The sequence below is a fragment of the Rousettus aegyptiacus genome, unplaced genomic scaffold (genome assembly GCF_014176215.1).
Source record: "Rousettus aegyptiacus isolate mRouAeg1 unplaced genomic scaffold, mRouAeg1.p scaffold_m13_p_4, whole genome shotgun sequence".
NCBI classification, from domain to species: domain Eukaryota; kingdom Metazoa; phylum Chordata; class Mammalia; order Chiroptera; family Pteropodidae; genus Rousettus; species Rousettus aegyptiacus.
Window position 1 is genome coordinate 377,184 of NW_023416307.1, and position 22,616 is coordinate 399,799.

Consider the following 22,616-nt stretch of genomic DNA (forward strand, 5'->3'; position numbering starts at 1 on the left):
GGACCCAGTCACCCAGCCCTTGGTCAGAGGCCAGCCTTCTGGTAATGGAATTCCTGAAAGGCATTTATTAACGGCGCATTCCACTCATTTCAGCCAGCCTGTCATGACAGGCCTTGGGAAAGAGCTATGACTATTAAGAGAAAGCAAACTTAAATTCGAGAAGGCTGTTTAAATGCCTTTTTACAGCTTAGAAGCAAACCAAGACTGATAAGCCCAGATGGTTTAACTCCTTCCTGGCACCGGGCGCGGCGGGCGAGGCGGAGGCCGGAGGGTCTGGTTTCAGAGGAGGAGGTGGTGTTTCATCCTCCAGAGCCTCCGGGTTGGGACAAGCGGCCTGGCTGAGGAGCAGTAAAGAAAACTCGCAAACGCCCAGATCTCGCTTTTGTTCCCAGCCTGAACTGCATCACGAGGTCATCTTGGGAGGTGCATTTAATTTCCAAGAATCGTGTCAGCTGTTTGTGTGCAAGCACGCCCCAGCCACACAGCTCAGTCACCTCCCTGGTGAGGGGACAGGACAGCTAGAGCGTGCCCGAAGGACCATGCGAGTCCTCGATGCGCCCTCACGAATGGCAGAGGTGACCGACATCCACGCGGGCCCACGAAAAGGGCAGTCGGCCAGCATTGGCAGTCAAGGTGGCCCTCATGGTTCCGAAAATGGGCAGCACCCCGCACCCCCCACTCCCGGTGCTGGTCCGGTGCTGTGCGCACCTCAGGCCCAGGTGTTTGCTGGGTTCCTTGTTGGGCCTCGGCCTCAATCCCGCAGCCCCGCTATCTAGGCCCATGTCCTGCGCTGCTGTGACCTGGGACGTGTCTCTGAACCCCATGTATTCGGCGGGTACGAAGCCCTGAACCGGCCCCGAGCCACGTGGACCCAGCCCCTGCTTCGATTCCACCAACGGAAAGTGCTCTGGTCTCCTGGGGGGCGGCGAGCACCCCACTTGGTCATCATGACCAGTCACACCCCTGTGTGAGGAGCCTCTAGAGCTGGGAAGTGCTGTTTGTCAGATTCTCTCATCACCACCTGCATTGTCACCTAGGAAGTGCCGAATACGGCTCCTCTTCCTGGCAAGGGGTCCTACGCGTTACCAGGGGCCGTCACCGTACAGGGAGCGAAGCCACTTCCGAAGGCATTGCACACGAGGGCCGAGTGGGAACGACCAGCCCGGATCACCCTGCTGCGCCGTCCTCTGGCACGACGGTTCGTGAGCCGGCGCCGAAGTCCGTATTTTTCAAACCGTTTGTCCCATCGGCTTATGCTACGTGAGCGAGTTCCTTGAGGGACAGTAATTACTGTGTCAGAAGCCGGTGAAATCATCCTTGGGGTGTACTTTGTCTCTCGGGAATAATTCCTTTCACAATTAAGTTCTCTACCAGGAATCTATTATGTGAGCTACTTTCCCCCCCAAAGACATCATTAATCATATGGTGAAAATGTAGCCGCAATTGAAAGTACAAGATGTTTTGGGAAGCACCATGTCCATGCTTGGCGACTGCCACGCTCGGGAATCGCAGCGACCCGGAGCCTGGCATCGCCCTCCCCGAGATGCCGCCGCCGCTCGTGCGCCCACCGCCTCTGCTCCGAGAGCCCCGGCGTCCTCTTTCCGCCTCCTTTCCTTACGGGGACCACGGAGGGGTTTAGGGGGCCACTCCCATCACAGTGCAGACTCTGCTCCAGCGCCCCGTGTCGTGCTTGAGTCGTGGCACCGTGTCCTGGGAGACGGCGTGTGCAGGGGAGGCTCCGTGCGCGTCCCCGAGTGGTCCGGCGTCTTTGCGACGGACAGCAAGCCGGACTAGCTAGCGGTCAGGCAGCCAGGGCCCGGGGCTGGCTCTGGCCTGCGGCAAACCCTTCTGCTCTCACGCTCCGTTCCCTTCTCTACACAACAGGGCACTTCGGCTGTCACCTGGGGAGATAACCTGTCCCCCACGTGACGCCGCAGTGCCCAACCCCCGCGTGCGTGACAAAGGAGCTCAGCGTGGAAAGCCGAACTGGAGGAATGAAAAGCGATCAAGTTGCTAACGGACAGCAAAACCAACATGGTGAGCAAGGAGAAGGAGCCCCGCTCCAGAGGCCGGTCGCAGCTGGCGTCCCACCGGGGTGGGGCCGAAACGCGACTGCCCCAGTGACAAACGGGGAGGAGAGCATGGCTGGGCTCTGAGTCCTCAGCTGACCTCCACCCACGCTGAGGGGAAGGCGCCCGACCTGAGAGGGGGCACTCGGAGGCCGACGGGCACAGCGGTGACCCGGGACGGACGGACGCAAGGCTCCCACGTGCTGGCCCGCAGGACCTCCCCGGCGGCCGGTACCCGGGGCCCCTCTGACTTGTCCTGTCCATCCTGGGGTGGAACTTAGTTGGGGAAACAGCGTCAGCGAGTTCTGAGTTGGCCCGGGGTCGCACTCGAGACCCTGCTGTGATGCGGCGCAGTGAGCACTCCCCTCCCTGGGGAGCCTCCACCCCAGGGGGGTGACCAGCTCAGCAAGCGGCAGCAGAGCAGGGCCCGGGGGAACCGAGCCTGGAGGAGAAGCACTGCCTCCCTGGCTTCGGGGACCCTGGTACCCCCGAGGCCCTGAGCCAGGCAAGGCATGGGCGCCAAGTCAGAGTCGGAAGGCGCGGCCCGGGAGCCAGGCCTGCCTCGCCAGCTCGGGCACCTGGGTGAGCTTTGCCCACCCAGTTGGCCTCCTGCTCAGTGGGAAGGTGGACAGGTGAGTCCCACCCTAAACTCATGCTGGAAAACCAAAGCAAAGGAACGATGGGGCTGGCGGCCGAGGGCGGCCGGAGAGAGCCGGGCGGACACAGGTCCCGCTGCGGACGGCGGGGCGGGCGGAAACCGGCCAGAGCGATCGCCGCAGCTGAGGACCCAGCGACTGGGACGCAGCAGCTGCAGGACGATCCGCCAGCTTCCCCTCTGACTCATGGGCAGGCCCCTGGGGCCACTTCCTCTCCCTCCCCGTGAGCTCACAGGGGTTACTACAGGGCAAGTGTCCATCTGCCAGCCACCTGGGTGGAGCGTCCCAGGAGGCCGCGGGGAATGGACAGTGGTGGTCCCTCCCCCCTCCGCCCTGCAATGATTAAGATGCCATCACTGCTGGCTGAGTGTGACAATTCGTGTGACCAGTCCTAACATTCGGAGAACACAGGCTCGATAAGGCACTCGCCTGACTAGGAAACTGACGTTGGGGGAGCGCCCGCCCGGTTCGATCTCGAGCCAAGATTCTGCCGCAGCTGTCAAACGCCTGCGCTTCTGCATCCCGAGCTAGCTTCAGTTCAAGGGAGACCCGTCCAAGCACTGCCAACCAACGGGCCACAGGTGTCAGGTGGGCAGAAACGGGGCCGTGCCGCTCACAGATCGGCCACGATGTGTCTGCGCGGACGAGTCAAGCCAAAACATCGAGAGGCCCTCCTGGTCGCGTGGTGCATTTTTTCCCCCAATAACATCTTTTTCCAAGTTGGGAAGGAAAAGGTTGGAACCCTGTGTTGAAACTGCAGCAGGCTCAAAGAAATGAGCCCGACCCCGGGCCCGCCATAGGATGTCCTAACAAAACGGCCCGGCGACCGCTGAACACGTGAAGCGTCAGATAACATGCCACTTAATCAGCCTCCAGAAGGTTCTGGACCTGTTCCTGGCTGTGCAAACAGACAGAGTCATCCAACAACCAACTCGGCTGGCAGGTCCCAAAGAGCGACCACGCCGACAGTCCCACGGCCTAACCGCAAGAGAGGAGCGGGGAAAAGGAAGATAATAGAGGAAAAGAGAAAGAAAAATTCAAGATGAAAAAAAAGTGAGTCAGATCTAGGAAAAAAAAAAGAAGGGTCAGATCTAGATGTAAGCGGAAAGTCCTAAAAAAATTGTAATATGCCAGCGGTTCCCGAGGCACTTTCGTCGTTCCAGATTCCTCAGATTTTCAGGATGTTTTAAACAAGGCATTAGAAACAAAACACCATCCGTCGTCGATTCCCAACGACAGGCCGCTGGCAGACTCCTGGACCGTGTGGCTCTCCAGCCACCTCCCAAGATCTGTCCTCTCTATCGGTTCTCTTTTGATGGCTCATTTGACAATGGAGTGTTTTTCTTCACAGCCACCAGCACCACCCATGACGAGAGTCCTTTCGAGATCCTTAAACATAAGTGATTGGTTTCGAGAGAGGTCACTCGGGGTCACTGGCTACCTTTTAACACGAACTTGGGAGGGAGCACCTGTCTCCCATCTTGGTCTGAAACGTGAAAAACAGTCCCGTCCCGAAGGACTAACATAAACGGCGGAGGGGACGCTCCGAGGGCTCATCGGGAACCGGCACGCACAGACGCTGCCCGGACCGCGTGAAACTCTTTGTAATCGTATCGGAAGGTAAAAGCCCGCGACTCCTGGGGCATCTCATTCAACTCGTTCTTATTACAGGTAAGAAAAAACCAGGCATGAAGCAGCCGAATAAGTGGGTCACAGGGTGTCGGAACGGGACACCCCAGCTTCTCCCAAATGACCTGTCCCTTCCTCCCCCCGATCCTCCCGACACACACAGCAGCCGCCCCTCCCTACCTTTCTTCCTCCACCAGGGTCCTTCTGGGACCGAGTAGGAAAGGTCCTTGAATTCGATGTTGACGGCCGCCCTCCGAGGCAAGGAGGAAAAGCGCTGGGCCTCCATGAGGCTGTTGTCCACTTTTTTCAGATGCTCGTTGAGCAGGTCCGTCTCGGTCGGCTCCACGGTGCCGGAGACCACCTCGTCCACCGAGACGCACACCGACTTGGGCTCCGTCATGGCTGCGGAGTAACCGCTGGCATTCTGGGAAGACGGGAAGAAGCGCCGAGAGGTTACAAGCTACATCGAGCGAACGAGCCCAGGGGACAGGCCGTTAGACTCGTCGGGGTCCCTGGAGAGTGGCGGCAGCACCTGCCTGTGACGGCAGAAGAAGGTGCTTACCTAGAGGGGTCTGTCATCGCGAGCCATCTCCCCTCCTTCTGTGAAAAAGTGCTTAAGGTAAGGTCCTGAGCCACCTGCCGGTCTTCCTTTGGAATCATAAAATCTAATCGCCGTACCATAATAAATGAATCACCCGTTTCCACGAATGAAACGCTGGCCGCCATGAAAAAAATCACCTATTGACCGTCCACCCATTAAAATCCCAATAAAGACGCAGGAGGCTCCTTGGGAACATGTAATTGGAAGTTTAGTTTTAAACCAAACTTCCTCGGGAAACCGCATCAATATTTCTCAAGAGCGAGGGCACCAGCCGAACGTCTGGGTGTCGCGGGAGGCGGCGCTGGTGTTTTCCTCGTAAATCTTCTAAGTCGCGGACACCTCTCCTCTCTCATCGTTATCTTAATAGTGGCACCATAAAAAAGCCGAGGTTTCTTCCCTGTTACACAGACAAGGAAACGGGGCGCAGACAATCACGGAGCTTGCTCTGAGCCCTGCATGCCGGTGGGGCAGACGCGACCTCAGAACCGGAGTCATCGAAGAAACCCAAAAGACAAACAAATGGGATGGATGGATGCTCTTTCCCCCCTCATCGCTCAAACGCCTCAGGCTTTGCAGCTATGTCGGCTTTTAGAGCTTCCATGGAGGGTCCACGGAACCATTCCAGATATGCCAAGAACCAAAAGCGTCTATGCAAAGAGAGGAATGTCCTTTCCCAACGGCTTGGCGACCCTGAACAAGTCCATATGTGTCAGGCGCCTCCGAGACTCAGAAGGACGTGGGGTGGACAAATATTACACTATGCTTTTCTAGCCGTCTCTGCCATCGAGAGAGAACATTCCGCAAGGGCGGGCCTCTGGAGACCTCCCCCACGACGGCGAAGGCAGCCGGCCCAACGGCGGAGGCCCTCGGTCCCCCTCGTGGGTAATCCGTGCCCGACCCACGGCGTTATGGCCGGGGAGGCCCCGTAGGGTTACTGTCCGTTCTGAAGAGAAGCAACATCTTACTGTGATTTTTTTCCCCTCATAATTTGCTAGGTATTTCTTGAGCGTTGATAGCTTTTTGATCGTTTCTGTTTCTAATTGAAAATGCGAAACGAAAGCAGAGACCGGAGCGTCCATAACGCTCCCTGCAGAGCCCAGCGACCCGTGCGGCCAACGCGAGCCCTTCCCCCGTTCACACGGCCTCTGAGGGAACGCGCCTGCCACTGGAGAGTTGGTGCCCTTTCTAGCATGGTGCTTAAGGGCTCAAACATCTTGGAGGGCTTGGCGGTTTCAGATATTTAAAGCACAAATAGAGGGATGGGGAGATGTGGGCGCAAGGGGCTTTTGGTTCTTGTGATGCTCGAAAATATTGCTTTACCACTTAAAAAAATACTTGCACCTGTGTGCCCCCCCCACACACCCCTCTCTCAGGCATCCCACCTCTGAAAAGCTTCACCAAATCAAATCCACCTCTTTGCCTATAGTACCCTGTGGATAAAAATTAAAATGCAGAACAAAACTATGACAAAATCAGGCCTGGTTCACTGCTACTGCAAATGTAAGTAGGGCCACACCTTCAGGCACGAGGTTAGGGAAGGTCTGTGTCAAAGCTCCTGAAACGAGATGCCTTGGGGCCTCGTCAGGACAGGGTGCCTCTGCGACCCCCCAGAGCCGGCGGCAGGACGCTGCCTCCGCATGGAGCTCGCCTTGCTGGGGGCCTTCCGTGCTGCGGCCTCTTGACGGAGGGCCGGGCGCTCCTGGCTTTGGCTGACTGGCAGGGGTGTGCACGTCCAGCCCCGGCGCCCAGAGCAGGCACCAGGCCAGCCCTCTAGTGACTGGATAAGCCCCTCTGGGGACACACGCTGCTCTCCCACCTGTCGAACCCACTCTGCCTCCAGAATCGTCCGGGAAGCACCAAATCCTGGCCTCGGGGGTGGTGGCCCCAGCGGCAGGCAAGACAAGTAGCTCCAGGCCGGGTCCCCAAGGCCTGTTCTCAGCTCCGCCTTGCCACCGTCTGGTTCTGAACCCACATCCTGCAGGCAGAATGGCTCTGACCCAGACCCTCAGCCGCTGCGTGCTCACAGCTGGGGGCGGGGAGTACCCAGCAACTCCTCCCCCGCGGTGTCCCCTACGACCTGCACCCCAGTATTCCAGCTGCCATAGACCACCCATACCCTTCCCGGCGCCCACCCCGAGGATGTGCAGGTCGTGGCTTTCCTTTGTGATGAAAGCTACACGAATACAGGGATGAGCAGACATCACTCGGCTCACCCACCTGCCCGCTCCAGCAGATGCCAGACCTGTGTTCTCACGGGGGCCTGACCTTCCCTTCAACACTCTAAGCCATCTAATCTCTCACTCACGCATTCATTCAACAAACTGAGCACAAGATAAAGCTCTGGGGTGAGCAGTCGGCCAGACAGACCTCAGCAAGCCCAGGCGCCGGACAGTGTCCTGGGCAGGACTACCTGGGATTACACACCATGAGACAAGAGCTGTAGGAGACCCAGCAGAGACCCAAAGGGGATTTGCAGAGGTGCCCAGGACAAAGCTGGGTGACTGAACTTATTAGGGAGTAAGAGAGAGAGGCCAGAGTCAAGCACTCACTATCCAAAGTATTAAATATTGACACCCCCTGCACAGGGGGTAGCAGACCGTCAACGGTGACCATTGACTCAGTGAGTACAGCGTGCTGCCCGGAAAACTCCAGGCTGCGGAGGTCATGATCTTACCATCTCCCCAACTCGAGCAGGGGCATCGTCATCTCCCCCTCCTTCATTCCAACGGGGGGAGGGGCGGGTCTAAGGCACAGAGAGACCGCCAGACCTGCCCCCGGGGAAGGAGCAGCCGCCCGGGGTCCAGTGCTGTGCCTCTGCCATGCCTGCACCCCGTCCCGGCCAGCGTCCCTAGCAGCCCTGGCAATGTGGCTTAGCTTTCTATAGACAAGCTATAGGTGACCTGGGGTCGCCCAGGCCCCTGTCCATTACGGGGAATCCCATAAGAAACAGAAATCACACTCCTACCCAATAAACCAGCACCAAGGCTGTGCCCGCCGCCATCCGCCTTTCCTCTACGGATGTCCAACGGCCTCGCCCAACTAATAAAATCATAAAGTCCTGCACCACGGGAGGCGGTCACTGTCACTCCGAAACAGACCGGCTCTCTGCAAGCAATCCTCAGATAAGAGCGGCCGGCAGTGCAGGTTACAGCTTGCGGTCCTCAGTCTCCTGAGCATGTTAAGAGGGAAGCGAACACCTCTTCCCTCCCTGCTGATTCCCGTTCATTGGACACTTCCCTATCTCACCGAAGCCAGGTCTTTACCTGCCGCCTCCTTGCGCAGCTCGGCTGCGTGATGGGTGGTAAATGACGGTAAGGCTATTCACGGGGCTCTCTTGTTGGAGAGACCCTGCCTGGGCAGCTGAGAACTTTCCTTGGGTGCTGATATCAGTGTGAATGTGCTAACAGATAGAGATGCCTGTTAAGGGAGGGTCTCTACCAGGCAGCAGCCCCCAGGCCACTGTGAGGCTGGCTCACACTACTTACCCAGAGAAGCTCAGTTAGAGGTAAAAACTCAACACACGCGCACACACTCACACTCACACACACACACACACACAAACCCGCAGCATCCTGCGGAAGGAAGGAGAGGGAAGAGGAACTCAGAGGCACGCGGGGTGGGCACGCGCTCCATCTCGCTGCTCTCCTTGGTTCACTGCCACCGGCCTTGGTGCCCTTCTAGGTTTGCAGACCCTTCAGCTGGAGGACAGCACCCCGCACCCCACCCCACCCCCGCCCCCGTACCCTGAGCGCATTGGAGGAAAACACGCTGGCGAGAATTCTCAGGGCCACCGCCTACAGGAAAGTAGCACACGCGGTACACCCTTAGCGGAGCAGAGAGCAGATGCCACGCGCAAAGCCCCTCGGAACGCCCGCCTCGCCCTCGCCCGAATCCCGCTCTACACAGCCCCAAACACCGCCGTCCCATAGGGGACCACGCGCGCCCCTCCCGTCCAGCTCAGGGACCTCAGCACTGCCTGGGGACTTCGTGAAGGCACCTTCTCCACACTCACAGTCGGTCTGGGCAGGACCCCCAAGCTGGGGCGATGGTAATGCAAGCCCCAGAATCCTGGGGTTCTCTCAAGGGGTCCTCGTTTGTCACTGTGCCAAATTTTTTAAGTTAAAAAAAAAAAGTACAAAGTTTTCAGGGAGGAAAATGACTTTTACAAAAATCTACATTCCCAGGGGGAGGGGGATGAGCGCAGACTTCGGCATCTCCATGTGAGAACAGAATACTTGAGTCCTGGGACTATTAAAAATCTTGACCTTCAAAACCTCTATGCCTTAAAGCGTTCCGGTTCGTGATGTTTTGACATGTATAAGCCACTTTTGCAGCCTTGAAAGGACCTCGAGAGTTACCCAGCATCAAAAAGATGTGGCACTCTCTTTACTCACGACTGACAATAATAATGTCCTTCATTTTCCATTATCAGCATAACTGAGGAATCCCAAGGAGATGGGCAAATATAAAAGGAAGAATTGCCCCGTGTGACCCAAACATCCAGATCAAAGCAAATGCCTTTTCTGTTTTTCCATCCTCTCCTTATCTGTAAGGAACTAAGTAATAAAGGGAGAGCAAGCCCAGAGACAGGATGCCACCGGTGGGTCCCCTGCCACCGCCCCCTCCCCTGCTCCACCAACCTCCTTAATGCACCGCCGGTGGCCCCATTCTATTGCTTTACGCAAAATCGTTATATAATGAGCTGGCGAGGCGCGGTATGTTCCACAGTAACCTGTTTGGAATCATAGGATGCCTTTGGCAGAGCAGAGCATGCGCAGAAACCCGCTACTTTTTTTTTTTTTCTTGAGCTCAAGGCAAGAGGTAACTGTCGGTCAAATCCTGCTGAGCACTGCTGACTTCAATACAGGATGCTAAAAATGAAATAAGGCGAGGGGTGGGGGTGACAACCCAGAGCCGCTGCTGTGCCTATGGCAAGGAGCTGGCAGGATAGTAAATACATGGGCAGGAGACAGAGGGATGGGTAGCGAGAGCGATATGGGCCGGAATCCGTAATACTTTCTATTTGTACTTTAGATGACCTGAAATCTAGTCCGTAAGTACCTAACTGCAAGGCCGGCCTGCGAGGCATAGAAATGAAAGGCCCTAGGAGGGGTGGGTCGACGGTTATTTCGCTGTTTGTTGTCTTAATGTGAGTTTATGGGGCTGTTATAAATGAGCAAGAGGAGGCTCTTGACCGCCCCTGGGGATCGCACTGCTGTGTCTAGCAATAAATTCACCAGCACCCGGTGGTCCCCCTACCTACCGAGCTGGTACCCTCGGGGGACCTTAGATGAGCGCCCGTGACCCCACCCGCCTCTCACTAGGGTGCAGGAAGGTGGTCTGCAGGTATCCAGGCTCGCCCTTCGTCTCCCTCCCGGGACTCCGCTTCGCCCTCCCGAGTAGGTCCGGGAGAGGCTGTCCCCAGGGAGCTCTCTCTCTGGGAGCAGCTCCCCTTTTGTTTCTTTCGGCCGAAGCTCCGGGGGGTGGCGCGAGAAGTGCCCGCTCCCCCAGCCCTGGCCACACACGCTGGCAGGGGGGTGCGACCCCCTCCGGCCCAGGCTGCCGCCCTCCCCAGTGCGCCCCAGACCTCCGGGCCCCACGCCCCTCAGCCGGAGGCGGACGAGGTCAAAGCCATCTGTCCACTTGTGGGGGCCCCTACGCCTCCCTGGCGTCCCGTGGCGCCAGGTGGCCAGGACGTGGGCGGTGGGAGTCGGGCGCCTCCCCGGGAACCCAGGGGCAGGTGTCAAGGTGAGGACGCGGGGTCTTTGTGTGCTTGCTCTCCTGGAAAACAGAATCAAGCCCCGGGAGCCAAGGATGAGCTCACTCACCATGGCGGTGCCGACTGAGAAAGAGGCCATCAGACAGGCCATGCCCCGGGGGCAGCGGCGGCGGCGGCGGCAGCGGCGGCGGGGACGAGGCGGGTGGCGGCGGGGACCGGCGACGCGCACGGGGCTGCGCTCGCTCCTGGCTCGGCCGCTTCGCTCGGCGCGGGCTCGGGCTCCAGCTGCTGGTGGCTCCGGCCCCGCCCCGGCCCCGCCCGCGCCCCGCCCGCGCCCCGCGATTGGCCGGCGTCCGCGTCTGGGCGGAGCCGGCAGGTGCGCGTGCTCTTGTTTTGCTCCTGCTCGGGGCGGGGGGCCCGGGCCCCTGGCGTCGCAGCTGCTGGAACTGCGCGCGCCCCTGAGCCTCGCGGCCGCCATGGGGCCTCCCCGGCCTCAGTGCCCCCGAGTCTGGACACTAGCGAGAGCAGGGGCAGGGGCCCCAGAGCTCCGCCACACAGTCGGGTCTGTCCCCAGATCAGCCACCTCCAAGCCTGCGCAGGGAGGGAGGGGAAGGAGCTGGGGTCCTCTTTCCACTTTTCTTCATCGGGCACCTTTCTGCAAGGTGCATGAGGATTACAGACGACATGGCGCTCCAACACCCCTCCCCCAATACAGCTCTGTATCTGGGATGACCCTCTGCCCGCGACCCTGAGGAAATTTACGCAACATTGCTTTGTGCCAGTCGCAGAGCTAAGCGCAGGTAACAAAGGGGCGCTTAGGTGAGGATGCCCAGGCCTCTGTCCTCCCCCCCACCCCAACAGAAAAAGAAAAGGCTTGTTTTTGCAGAGTGGTGTTTCCAGCACCTGGGCCACAGCTGTAACCGCGTAAGGAGTGACACTCCCAGCACCGCTCGTTCGGCCCTAGACTAGAATATCAGATAGCCTGGTGCCTACTAAAGCCCTTATTATGTATGTGGGACTATTTCCCGGTAGCCATGGTGACAAGGCATTCTTCACTCCCAATCTCAGAGGCTAATGCTTTTGTTTAGCGGTTTTCGGTTTTCGTGTTGGGGCGCCACTCCGGAATGCGTTTCTTCTCACCTTCAACACACCTGGGTCACCCCTCCCCGCTGCGCCTCAGACGAGAGAACCCCTGTCTTTTTCCTCAGCTAGAAAGGGGGCAAGGCTTTTTATGCCAGGCAGGTGGATTTCACAGTCATGGGTCTGATGAGGATAACTAAATCAGAGGAGGAAAGGGGGGTGCGATGTATGAGTTCAGGGGTGCCAGGGCCCTGCTTTTATCTGAATATTTCACTGAAGAGTCAATGCCTTACCTCTGTTCTGTCCTTGGCCACAGAAAAGAAGATCTGGCTGCTGTATTTCCAGGTGCCGATCTCCATCCGCCAGGCCCAGGAGGTCATGTGGTGCCTCAAGTGTGCTGAGCAGAGAAGCCAACAACTTCTGAATGTTCTGGAAAGAGGAGTCAAATCTATAAACCTCCTAGGGGAGAGTTTAAGCCAACAAACAGAGACCAAAGTGCCTTATCTCTGGGCCCCCGGGGTTGTGGCTGGCCCTGTGCCAGCTCTTGCTCCGGAGCAGCCAGGACATAAAGCAGGAGAGGACCATTTGGAAGGCCACTGGGAGGGAATTCTCCAGGAGAATCTGGCTGGACACTGCCCGGCTATGTGGCCAGGGCAAGTGGCATGACACTGTGGTCCTGCTGCACTGGCCTCTGTTCTCTGTCCAGTATCTATTCTCACTCCCAAGAATGCGTCCAGAGATTCCTTCTGGAAATCACCCCCGCCCCCATGACCCCTGGGTCTGTGCCATGTGATCGGTAGCTGTGTTTGGTCAGCACCTGGAGGTGGAAGGGGACAGATGCTGCTGGGCTCCTGGGAATGGCCAAGGGGACAGTGTGCAGAGCCTGAGGGTGAAGCCAGAGAAGGAAGACAGTGGCAAGCTGGGTCCTTGTTGGTGTGGCTCGAGCTGCTGGCTTTTCCGTTCCAGGCCCCTGAGGAGTCCTCAGTCACACACCTGTTACACTGTGGTAATAACAGCCCGGGCCCCATGGGAACCCACGCATGGCAAGCTCCTCCCGCCACGCATGGCAAGCCCCTCCCGCCACGCATGGCACCTAGAGAGCACTACGCTTCTAATCCTGGCTGGTGTCACCCCTCTTGTGCCAAGTCAGGGAACAAGCAAACTGTAGAGTAGGCCAGATCTCTGACATTGGTATCAGGGCTCTTGGTCGTAAGTGACAGAAACCCAACTCCAACTGGCTTAAGCTAAAGGTAATGTGTCGTCTTGGGTCACAGAATGAATCCAGGGTTCAGACCCGCCCGGGCCGGGCTCCCATTCCGAGTCCCTCACCCTGGTCCGTAGCTCCCTGCATGGCTCTGCTTCCGCTCGCTACCTTTCTCCTCGGCTGGGCTCTCTCTGCGCAACCCTCGCAGAAGGTCTAGGCTGGTACCGTATCAGCCACTGCGCCCAGGGCGGTGCCAAACGTGACAGGCCTGGCTTGAATCACACATGCCAAACAGATGGAAGGGAAAGTGAGCCCAGCAGAGGACTGGGGCCCAGGCGCTTCCCCCAGGCGACTGAAGGCGCGCTGAGAAGTGCCCGCGCCAGCAGGTGAACACGTGGGACGTCACCACAGGACTGTCCAGTCTAGACCCAGCCCCAACGAATTACCGCTAAGGCGTCAGAGTGGTGGGCCGGCCTGGGTTTGGGAACTTCCGGTGTGTGTGTGTATGTGTGGGGGGTGCTTCCTGCCCCAACAGGCGGCCTGTTCCAATACTAAGCCCTTGCCATTGTTGGCAGGCAGTTCCCACGCCTGAGCAGACCCCTGTCCCACAGAGCCGGGTATCCCCGCTCTGCACGAAGGGCCTCGAGCTGTTCTGTCTCGGCTCCACGTTTCTCTCCAGGCCTTCGCTTCCGTGGACCGAACACCCCGGCCCCTCCAGATGCCCCCCTCTTCCTGCTGCTCTTCCTCCCCACGATCTCAGTTTTCCCCGCGTCTCTTGTGAAACTCGGGGTCCACCACCGAACGCGGACCTATTCAGGGCACCGCCTCCCCTCGCTAATGAGCGCGCTCTGCGCGCTCCATTCCAGTGCCGTGGCAATGTCCTGGCGGCAAGCGGGTCCCTGTGGTCTCTCGCCAGTCCCGTCGAGGACATTCACTCTCCTTATAATTATGTAGTTTCAGTTGCCTGCCTTGCACTTCATCCCCAAATTCCATTTTTCAAGTGTCCACTTCATGTGCCCCAGAGGCCCGGCGGCTTAGACTGGGAAATGGAGGGGCGCCGGGGGCACCCTGAGGGCCTGGTCTCTGGCCCCAGGGTTCTGCTCTCGCCTGAGTTCTGTCCCTCCGTGTCTCCAGGGAGGTGGGGGCAGAGCGGGGCAGGAGATGACGGCGCCTCGCAGGGTGGAGGGAGGGAGAGGGACATGCCCAAGGCCTGATCTGCAATGAGCAATGTCTTTGGGGAAAGAAAAATGCGAGGAAATATTTCACGGGCCAAGTTAGGAAGAGACCAAGCAAGTGTTGCAAACAGACAATTTCTGTTTTCCATTAGCCGGGAACGAAGAATGGCGGGTCCGAGCTAGGAAAGTGTCTGCAAATGAAGAGGGAGAAAGTGACATCTGGCAACGAGATGACCTTCAGAGCCGGAGGTGGGGCCAGAAGTGTCGGAGGCAGGCCCTGGAAAGGCCCCGGGGCCCCTTCCCACCCGTAAGCGAAAGCCGCCCACCACCCCCATAAAGGTCCCGGTGGGGAAATAACTGGCGGCTCATGGGCCGCTGCACACCCCGCTTTTCCTCTGAGGAGCTCCCTCCCCTGACCCCATGTCACCCGCCCTAGAAGGCACCCCCCTTCCGAGCCAGGCAGAATGGATCCCTGGTCTACTGTGGTGGTTCTGGAGGAGCAGGATGCACGAACCCACTGGGGCCCTCAGAGTTCTCTTAGGGACTTGCGCGGGTCCCAAGAAGGGGAGGGTCTCTCTCCCTTTGGGGGCGGGCAGCCACGTGGTGGGAACGACGCGACCACTTTGATGGAGGCAGAGCCCAGGGATGGACGAAGTCCCGGAGCCCCTTCCGAGAGGCTGGGCAGCCTGGTGGTGAGCGCGGGGCTCCGGAGCCAGGGGGCCGGCTCCCGGAACAGGTAGGGCTGTGTCTCTCGGTGTCTCTGTGACCTCCGTGGTCTCTGCATCTCAGACGACCGGTGCGAGGGTTAAATGAGTCCGCCTTTGAAAGTCGTGTCTGGCTCACAGTGTGCGTCTTATAAATACATGTTGGTCATCCTTACTCTTTATCCGCTGTGTGAGACCTGGTCCCCTCCCTCTGACTTTGAACTAATAGGAATTAAGTTTCAGTCTCTTGCAGCCTAAAAAGTCTTGGTTAAAACAGTTTGACAGTGTTGCTAAAAGTCAGGCGCCATGAGAGAATTTAAGGAAAAATCCTTACAAATACTTGACGGGTCAAGCTGTAACCTCTGGATGCTTCAGCCTCCGTTCCCCCCAGCATGGGCCTTATCTCCCCGAGGAGGTCGCAGACCCCGACGTCGCGGGGGTTTCTTCGCCTCCGACATCGTGAGCGTGGCATTCGGCCAGAGTCCGGGCTTGGCGAGAGTCACGAGTTCTATCTGCACAAGTGCTGACAGTTTGCCTGCATCATCTCACGTGACTCTTGGGGAGGGGGCAGCGGCCGCCACTGCAGCACGTGTGAATTCCACTCCAGGTTCAGGAAAGGTGTGTTCGTTTTTCCCACCAGCCGGATAATCTACCGCTGGCCCCTGGAAGGCGGTGCCCGCGTGTGACGCCAGCTCGGGCATGAATCACTCTCCTGGCTCCAAATATGACAGCTAGTCCAGTGTGCTCAGCACCCTGGCCACCCCTGCAGAAGTCCAGCTGCCTCCCTGAGACACCGGACTCTCCTGGGATCTGCATCCCCCCACTGCCTTCCCAGGCCTGGGAAACTGTTCCTGAACCCTCTGAGCCCCGGCTCTTCATCCTTTCCCCTCCAGGGAGCCCTGGGTGCTCAACTTGCTGAGCCCGCGCTTTTGAAAGCAAAAGTCCAGTTAGGGAGATCATCTTCTGCATTCCCAGAAACTTCTGGGCAGGGCCCTGCGACTCAAAAGTCCCCAAGGCGAGAGAAAAACAATTCAATTAAAAAAAAAAAAATGACTGCATTTTGAGGAAAGGAAGAAAAATAGCTACAGCAGGGAACTTGGTGCCAGAGATCATCTCGGCCAGTTGTCTGCCATGTGGAAATAAGGACAGGGAAGTGGTGGACGTTCGACATCTGCCTAGGGCCGCGGTGCCCAGCAGGGACCCAAGACTCCTGACCCCGGCACCGCAGGGACCCAAGACTCCTGACCCCTGCTGAGCACCACTTTTTCCACAGCTGTCGAATATTTTTCAGGGAATAGGCCAGACCTGTTTCAGATAGGGGGAGAGATCGACAAGCAGCCCAAGCTGAAGCCGTCACGTGCCACAGGGCGGGCTCACGGGGGGATGGAGTGACGTGCTCCCCCCACTCCTCTCCGTAAGCACGACTCTGGCCACGCCACAGAACAAGCGTGAGGAGACTCTGAAAGGTGAGAGGACAAGGCGGGCTGCCCAGGGACCAGGGACGCAAGGACCCTCACTGTGGCAAGGTCCCTGAGTTTTCTTTTTGCTGCATGTGTCCCAGACATTCGGGGGAAGAAACCAACAAGCTGGAAGGGCCAATGGGCACAAACAACAAAGGAAAACCAACAAAGGGCTGCTCTCCCTCTGGCCGAGGAGCGGAGAAGGAGCGACCTAGCAGAAGGAGTTTAGACAGCGTCTCTCCACTCCAGCCAAACAGCACACGGCAGAGTGTGGTCCCCCCCCTCCCACCGGCAAGGTGACTGGGGACCTTAGATTTCCACCTCCCTCCGGTTGTGACAGGACATCCAACCCTGCTCCCACTCTCAGTCAAAAGGATGACAAGAAGGCCAAATAGAGAGGCTGAAATCCACCCCCTACCAAGCAGGAAGGATGACTCACCCCCACCTCCCACCTCGCTGGGATAGTGGCGGGGAGACCCAGTAGAATCAGGACTTTCACTGGCGCCCGGGACTAACAAGGACACTACTGTCCTCGCAAACCACAGTGCCAGTGGCGATCACATGGGAGTGACAGCAGGCTGCCCACCTGTCCCAGCGAGGACATGTGGAGGTGCCCGGTGGAGGCCTGAGCCACGGTCCTTCTCAGCGGTCACAAGGAGGCCCTCCTCTGGATGTCAGCAGAGGCTGAGTGGGGCACCTGGGCTTCTACCCTCACCTGACTGGTAATGAGGAAGCACCCCACCCCTCCCCTGCCTGAGTGACGTCAGAGGGAGCCCCCTAAAACAAAAGGCTTAAATAAGGTCTATATCCAAATGGAATTCTAAAAACGATAACTCCCAGAAGACAGAAAAAAGAAAACAGAGAAAGGGGGAAAAAAAGAGAGAACACAGGGAAAACAAAAAATAAAATGCACACTGAAGCCCAACATGCCAATACTTACATTAGATGTAAATGAACTACACCAACTAAAAAAAAAAAAAAAAAAAAAACAGAGAGTGGCAGAGGACTAAACACGTGTCTCAACTAAATACTGTCTAGAAGAAATTCACTTTAAATAAGATACAAGCGGCTTGCAGGTGAAAAGATGAAAATGATATATCACGCAAACATTAATCAAAAGGAATCAGAGATGGCTATGTTGATAACAGATAAAGTAGACTTCAGGGGGAAAAAACGATCCGAGATAGAAAGGAACAACAGTATATAAAAGGGCCAGTTCACCACAAAGACGTAGCAATCCTGCATGTACGTGAACCGAACAAAAGAGCTACTAACTATGTGAAGCAAAAACTGATAGAACTGAAAGGGGACATTGATAAATCCACAACTAGACACTTCAACACCCCTCTCTCGGGAGCACTAGAACAACTAGACAGAAAACCAACGAGAATCTAGACAAACTCAACAACGCCACTGGCTAACAGGTGCCAATCAATATTGATAGAACGCTCTATCCAACAACAGGAGATACACATTGTTTTCAAATGTTCATGGAACATATGCCAAGTTAGGCCATACCCTGGGCCATAAAACAAACCTTAACTAAGTTAAAAGAACTGACATTATACACAGTGGATTCTCAGATCCAAATGGAATCAAACGAGAAATCGGTTACAGAAAGATAATAGGAAAACCTCTGAAGAGTTGGAATCCAAGCAACACACTTCTGAGTAATCCATGAGTCAAAGGGGAATCTTGAGAAATGATACAAAATACAGTTAATTGAATTTAAATGAAAGTATTCATACCAAAGTGTGTGGGACGCAGCTACAGCCATGCTGAGAGGTAAAGTAGTAGCACTAAACGCATATAAACCGAAGATGAGGAAAAGTCTCGGGGTCGATAACCTAAACTCCCAATTCAGGAATGTAGACAAAGTAAGAATAAGAGCAGAAATTGATGGAATTAAAACCAAAAGAATGATAAAGAAAATCAGTGAAACACAAAACGGTTCCTAGAAACAATCAACAAAATTGACAAACCTCTAGCAGGGCTGACCAAAAAAAAGAAAAAAAGACAGAGGACAGAAATTACCAATATTAAGGATGAAGCGGCGACATCATTACAGATCCTATAAACATCTGAAGATCCACAAGTGAACACTATAAATAACTCAGCACATGAAATTTTGACAACTTTGATGAAATGGACCAATTCCTCCAAAATATTAAGGAAATTGAGTTCGTAATTTCAAAATTACAAATAACTGTCCAGGCCCAGATGGTTTAAGAGGAAACACTTTCCAATTCATTTTCTTTAGCTAGTGTTACCCTGATACCACGCAGAGATAGTATGAAAAAAGTAACTACAGACCCCTATGCCTCATAAATACAGGTGCGAAAATCTTTAACAAAATATTAGCAAGTAGAATTCAGCAATATATTTAAAAACTTATGCACTATGTTTAAGTGGGGTTTTATCCCAGGCATGCAAGGCTGACTCAATATTTGAAAGTTAGTCAATGCAAGACCATATTAACAGATGAAAAAAGAAAAGTTACACGATCAAGCCGCTTGTGGAAAAAGCACTTTGCAAAATTCAGTATCTATATAAAAAAAAAACTATCAGAAAAGTAGGAATAAAGGGCAACTTCCTCAATCTGATGAAGAACATATCAAGAACTTTATAATTAATGGTGAAAGACTGAATGCTTTCGCCCTTAAGAATAAGAATAATGCGAGAATTTTTGCTTTCACTAATTTTATTTAATGCAGTGGTGGAAATTCTGGCCTGTGTGATAAGGCAAAAGTAAATAAAAGGTATACAGATTGGAAAAGAAAAATAAACTGTCTTTATTTACAAATGACATAATTGTCTTCATAGAAAATCCCAAGGAATCAACAAAAAACCTCCTAGAACAGTAAGTGCATCAGCAAGGTTGCAAGATATAAGATAAACATACAAACATAAATTTTATTTCTATATTCCAGCAATGGACACTGAAAAAAAATGTCATTTACAATCAAATAAAATATGGGTAAACCTACCATAAACATATATAGGACTCGTATATTAAAAACTATGATGTGTTGATGAAAAAAAATCAAAGATCTTTACAAATGGAGAGAAATATCTTTCTTGTTCATGGACTGGAAGACTCAATATAGTAGAAATGTGAACTCTCCCCTAATTGATAAACAACTTGGATGTAATTCCAATTAAAATCCCAACGAGACTTTTTATAAACGTTAAAGAGATTAGTCTAAAATTTTCACAAAGGCCAAGGAATTAGAATAGTTTAAACAAATTTACAAAAGAAGAGTAAAGTAGGAAAATTGGGCCACTTGATGTTAAGACTAATGAGAGCAACAGTGATCAAGACTGTTTGACACTTGGCAGAGATAAACACAAAGATCGGTGGGACGAAATGGGAATCTGGAATTATATCTACACAAATATGCCCCAAACATGATTTTTGACAGAGACACGGAGAACCTAAATGAAGGAAGTAGAGTTTTTTGAACAAATGGCCCTGAAGCGATTAGACAGACATAAGCAAAAAATTAAGAATCCGGGCCTAAGTCTCATGCCTTATGCAAACACTAACTCAAAATGAATCATATATTTAAATGTGAAACCTTTTAGGGGGAAAAAAATAGAAGAACCACATCTTTGGGATCTAGGACCAGGCAAAACATTTTTAAACACCAAAAATATGCTCCAGAAAATGAAAAGATTAATAAATTGGACTACATCAACACGAAAAACTTTGATTCTAGAAAAGACACCATTAAAAGGATGAAAAGATAAGCTACGGTTTGGCAGAAAATACTTGTAAACTTCCAACAAAGGACTAGTGCCCAGGATGTCTAAAGAACTCAAAAGTGAAAACAAAATCAAACAATCCAATTAGAAACAGACGAATGACCTGAACAGACACTCCCCTGGGGAAGACAGACAGACAGCAAATCAACACACCAACAGAAGTTCCTCATTAACCCTCAGAGAAATGCAAATTTAAATAGAATCAGAGGGCACTGCCCACATATCAGAATGGCTAAAATGAAAAAGTAGTGTAACATCACCAAATTGGAGACCGTGGATAGACTGGGTGACTCGGGAAAGCAAATAGTATGACTAGTCTGGGAAACAATCAGGCAGCTTCTTTAAAAACGGAAACTTCAGCCACCATTTGACCCAGCAGCGGCACTCCTGGACATTTCTCTCAGGGGAATGAAAACTTACATTTCCACAAAAACCCATGCAGCAGCTTTGTTTGTAAACACCCAAATTTGCAAACAACCCAGATGTCCTCTGGCGGGTGGCTGGTTATACAAACCGCGGTCCAGCCACACATGGAATGATGCTCAGCAATGAGAAAACCCAAATCACGGATACACGCAAACACCTGCATTGCTCCAGTCCTGGAAAAAGCCAGTCCTGAGAGAGTATATATATATTGTGTGTTCGCATGTAGAGAACATTCTTGAAATGACGGAATTACAGAATGGAGATGAGAGTGGTGGCTGGTGGGGGGTAAGGAGGGGTGGTCCGGGGTGGGGGGAGGGGGGAGGAAGCGAGAGGGCAGCGTGAGGGACCCTGTGGGGCGGAACCTGCTGTGTCTGGACCACGCCCGTGTCAGCATCCGGGATGCGATTCCGAACCAGCGTCATGCCGGACGTCACCCCTGTATTCTCTTCCTGTACACTCTCTTACAACTGCGTGGAATCTGTGTTATCTCAAAATTGATTTTTTTAGAAGTCACAGGACAGTCCGGAGTGAGGCCGCTCTCGATGAGGTGGCCTTGGACCAAACCTGTAGCAGAGCGTAGATGTCACGTGGAGTGTGAGGAGCGGGGAAGTGAGTGGAGGACCTTTGGGGCTGAACAGGGAGAGGGCGCAGAGCCAGACAGCACCAGGTCACCCGGGGCCGGACACAACCAGTCTGCAAGGCAAGGGAGCGTTCCTGTCTTTTGTCAGCTGTCGACTTGATAAGGGGAGACTGAGGCTCTTCCTCCTTCCCGGAGAAGCGTGCGCGTGCGTGGGTGCGCGCGCACGCCCAGGCACCTGCAGGCAGGCAGCAGGGGCTGGGATGCCAGTCGCATCACCCGCAGTCTGTGATGCAGAGTTCCTCACCTCTTACGGCCTCAGACAACGGGAATGAAAGGAGGCCCGGTCTGGGTCGTTACAGCGCCTGGGAGCCGAGAGGAGGGGCGGGAGCGTGCGTGCGTCCAGCCCGGCCTTCCACATCCCGAGTCCTCACCCTCTGCTCACCTCCCCAGCGACTTCACTCTTTGCTCCTACGATAAACTGCTGCGGCAGAAGTTCCGCCAGGAAAAATGGGTAGATGCAACGACAAAGGAACTCCGAGTGACAGTATTTCAGGACTAACAGTTAAGGCTTCACCATGGTGGTCGAAGGTGAGAACTTCGAGCGATAGGACGGAAGTCCTGGGGACGCAGCGCACAGCGCGGGGAACGCAGTTACCCGCGCTGGGAGCCGCTAAGACAGCAGGTCGTAAAGTTTTTATCACAGGAAAACGATTATAATGCCGCGAGGTGACGGGTGTGAACGACCCTTCTTGCGGTGATCATCTTGCATTCTAGATGCGTATCAAATCATCATGTTTTACTCCTTGGACTAACACAATGATTTAGGTCAATCACATCTCAATAAAACTGAAAAAACCATTAAGGCCTCTTACTCGGCCGGGCTCAGCCCCCTGGAATTTACAGATTCCTTGTGTTTCCCTCACTAGTCTCTCGCCTCAGAGGATGGAGAGGCTCCCGTGCGCTTACACCGATCCTGGCATCGCACCTGGTCCCAGGTGGGTCTCCAGTATTTGGTGACCAACTGGTTAATTTCAGCCACAGAAACTTTACATCACACTTTAAATCCAAACTATCATTCACTGCCTGTACTAAGAGACACAACATTTTTATTTTGACCTACCACAAGTTACATTTACTCCACACATTTACATTATAAAATATTTTTTTTTAGTAAAAAGCATTTTGTCAGTGACTTACCCACGGCTCTGGTGTAAACACGCCCCAGGAGCCCTCCTGCTGCAAACAGATGGGTCTGTCGTGAAGCGAATTTATTTTGCAGTTAAGAAAGGGAAGAAGACCCTGGCTTATGTAGGACAGATGTTCAGTTTTCACCACTGCAGACATGTGAAAACCCCCAAACCACAAAGTGATTCAGTTTCTGTTTTATGCTACAAGAGAATTGCTCTAAAATAGGCATGATGCAATCGCGCGTGTAATAACATTGCCCAATGCAATTGTTACTGCAGAAAACAGGAAGTGACAGGGGTTACTAAAGGACACTTTGCTCCCTCCCAGGTTACTGGCACGGAATAGCACCCACAGCTTATC

General features: G+C 54.3%; 1 protein-coding gene across 3 annotated transcripts in view; it reads right to left on the reverse strand.

The window, feature by feature from the left end:
• ABCG1 (ATP binding cassette subfamily G member 1) overlaps nt 1-22,378 on the reverse strand; it is a 54,135-nt gene extending 31,757 nt beyond the window's left edge. The window contains exons 1-3 of one of the 3 annotated variants that reach the window (XM_016143450.2): nt 22,266-22,378; nt 12,048-12,183; nt 4,535-4,778 (exon numbers count right to left, since the gene is read on the reverse strand). In XM_016143450.2, coding sequence (XP_015998936.1) covers nt 4,535-4,778; nt 12,048-12,134 — 331 coding nt within the window. In that variant the 5' untranslated portion in view covers nt 12,135-12,183; nt 22,266-22,378. Of the gene's footprint in view, nt 1-4,534; nt 4,779-10,783; nt 10,952-12,047; nt 12,184-22,265 lie in introns of those variants that run through there. The other 2 variants (XM_016143451.2, XM_016143452.2) reach the window with 2 other exon arrangements.
• Between the last annotated feature and the right edge of the window lie 238 nt (nt 22,379-22,616).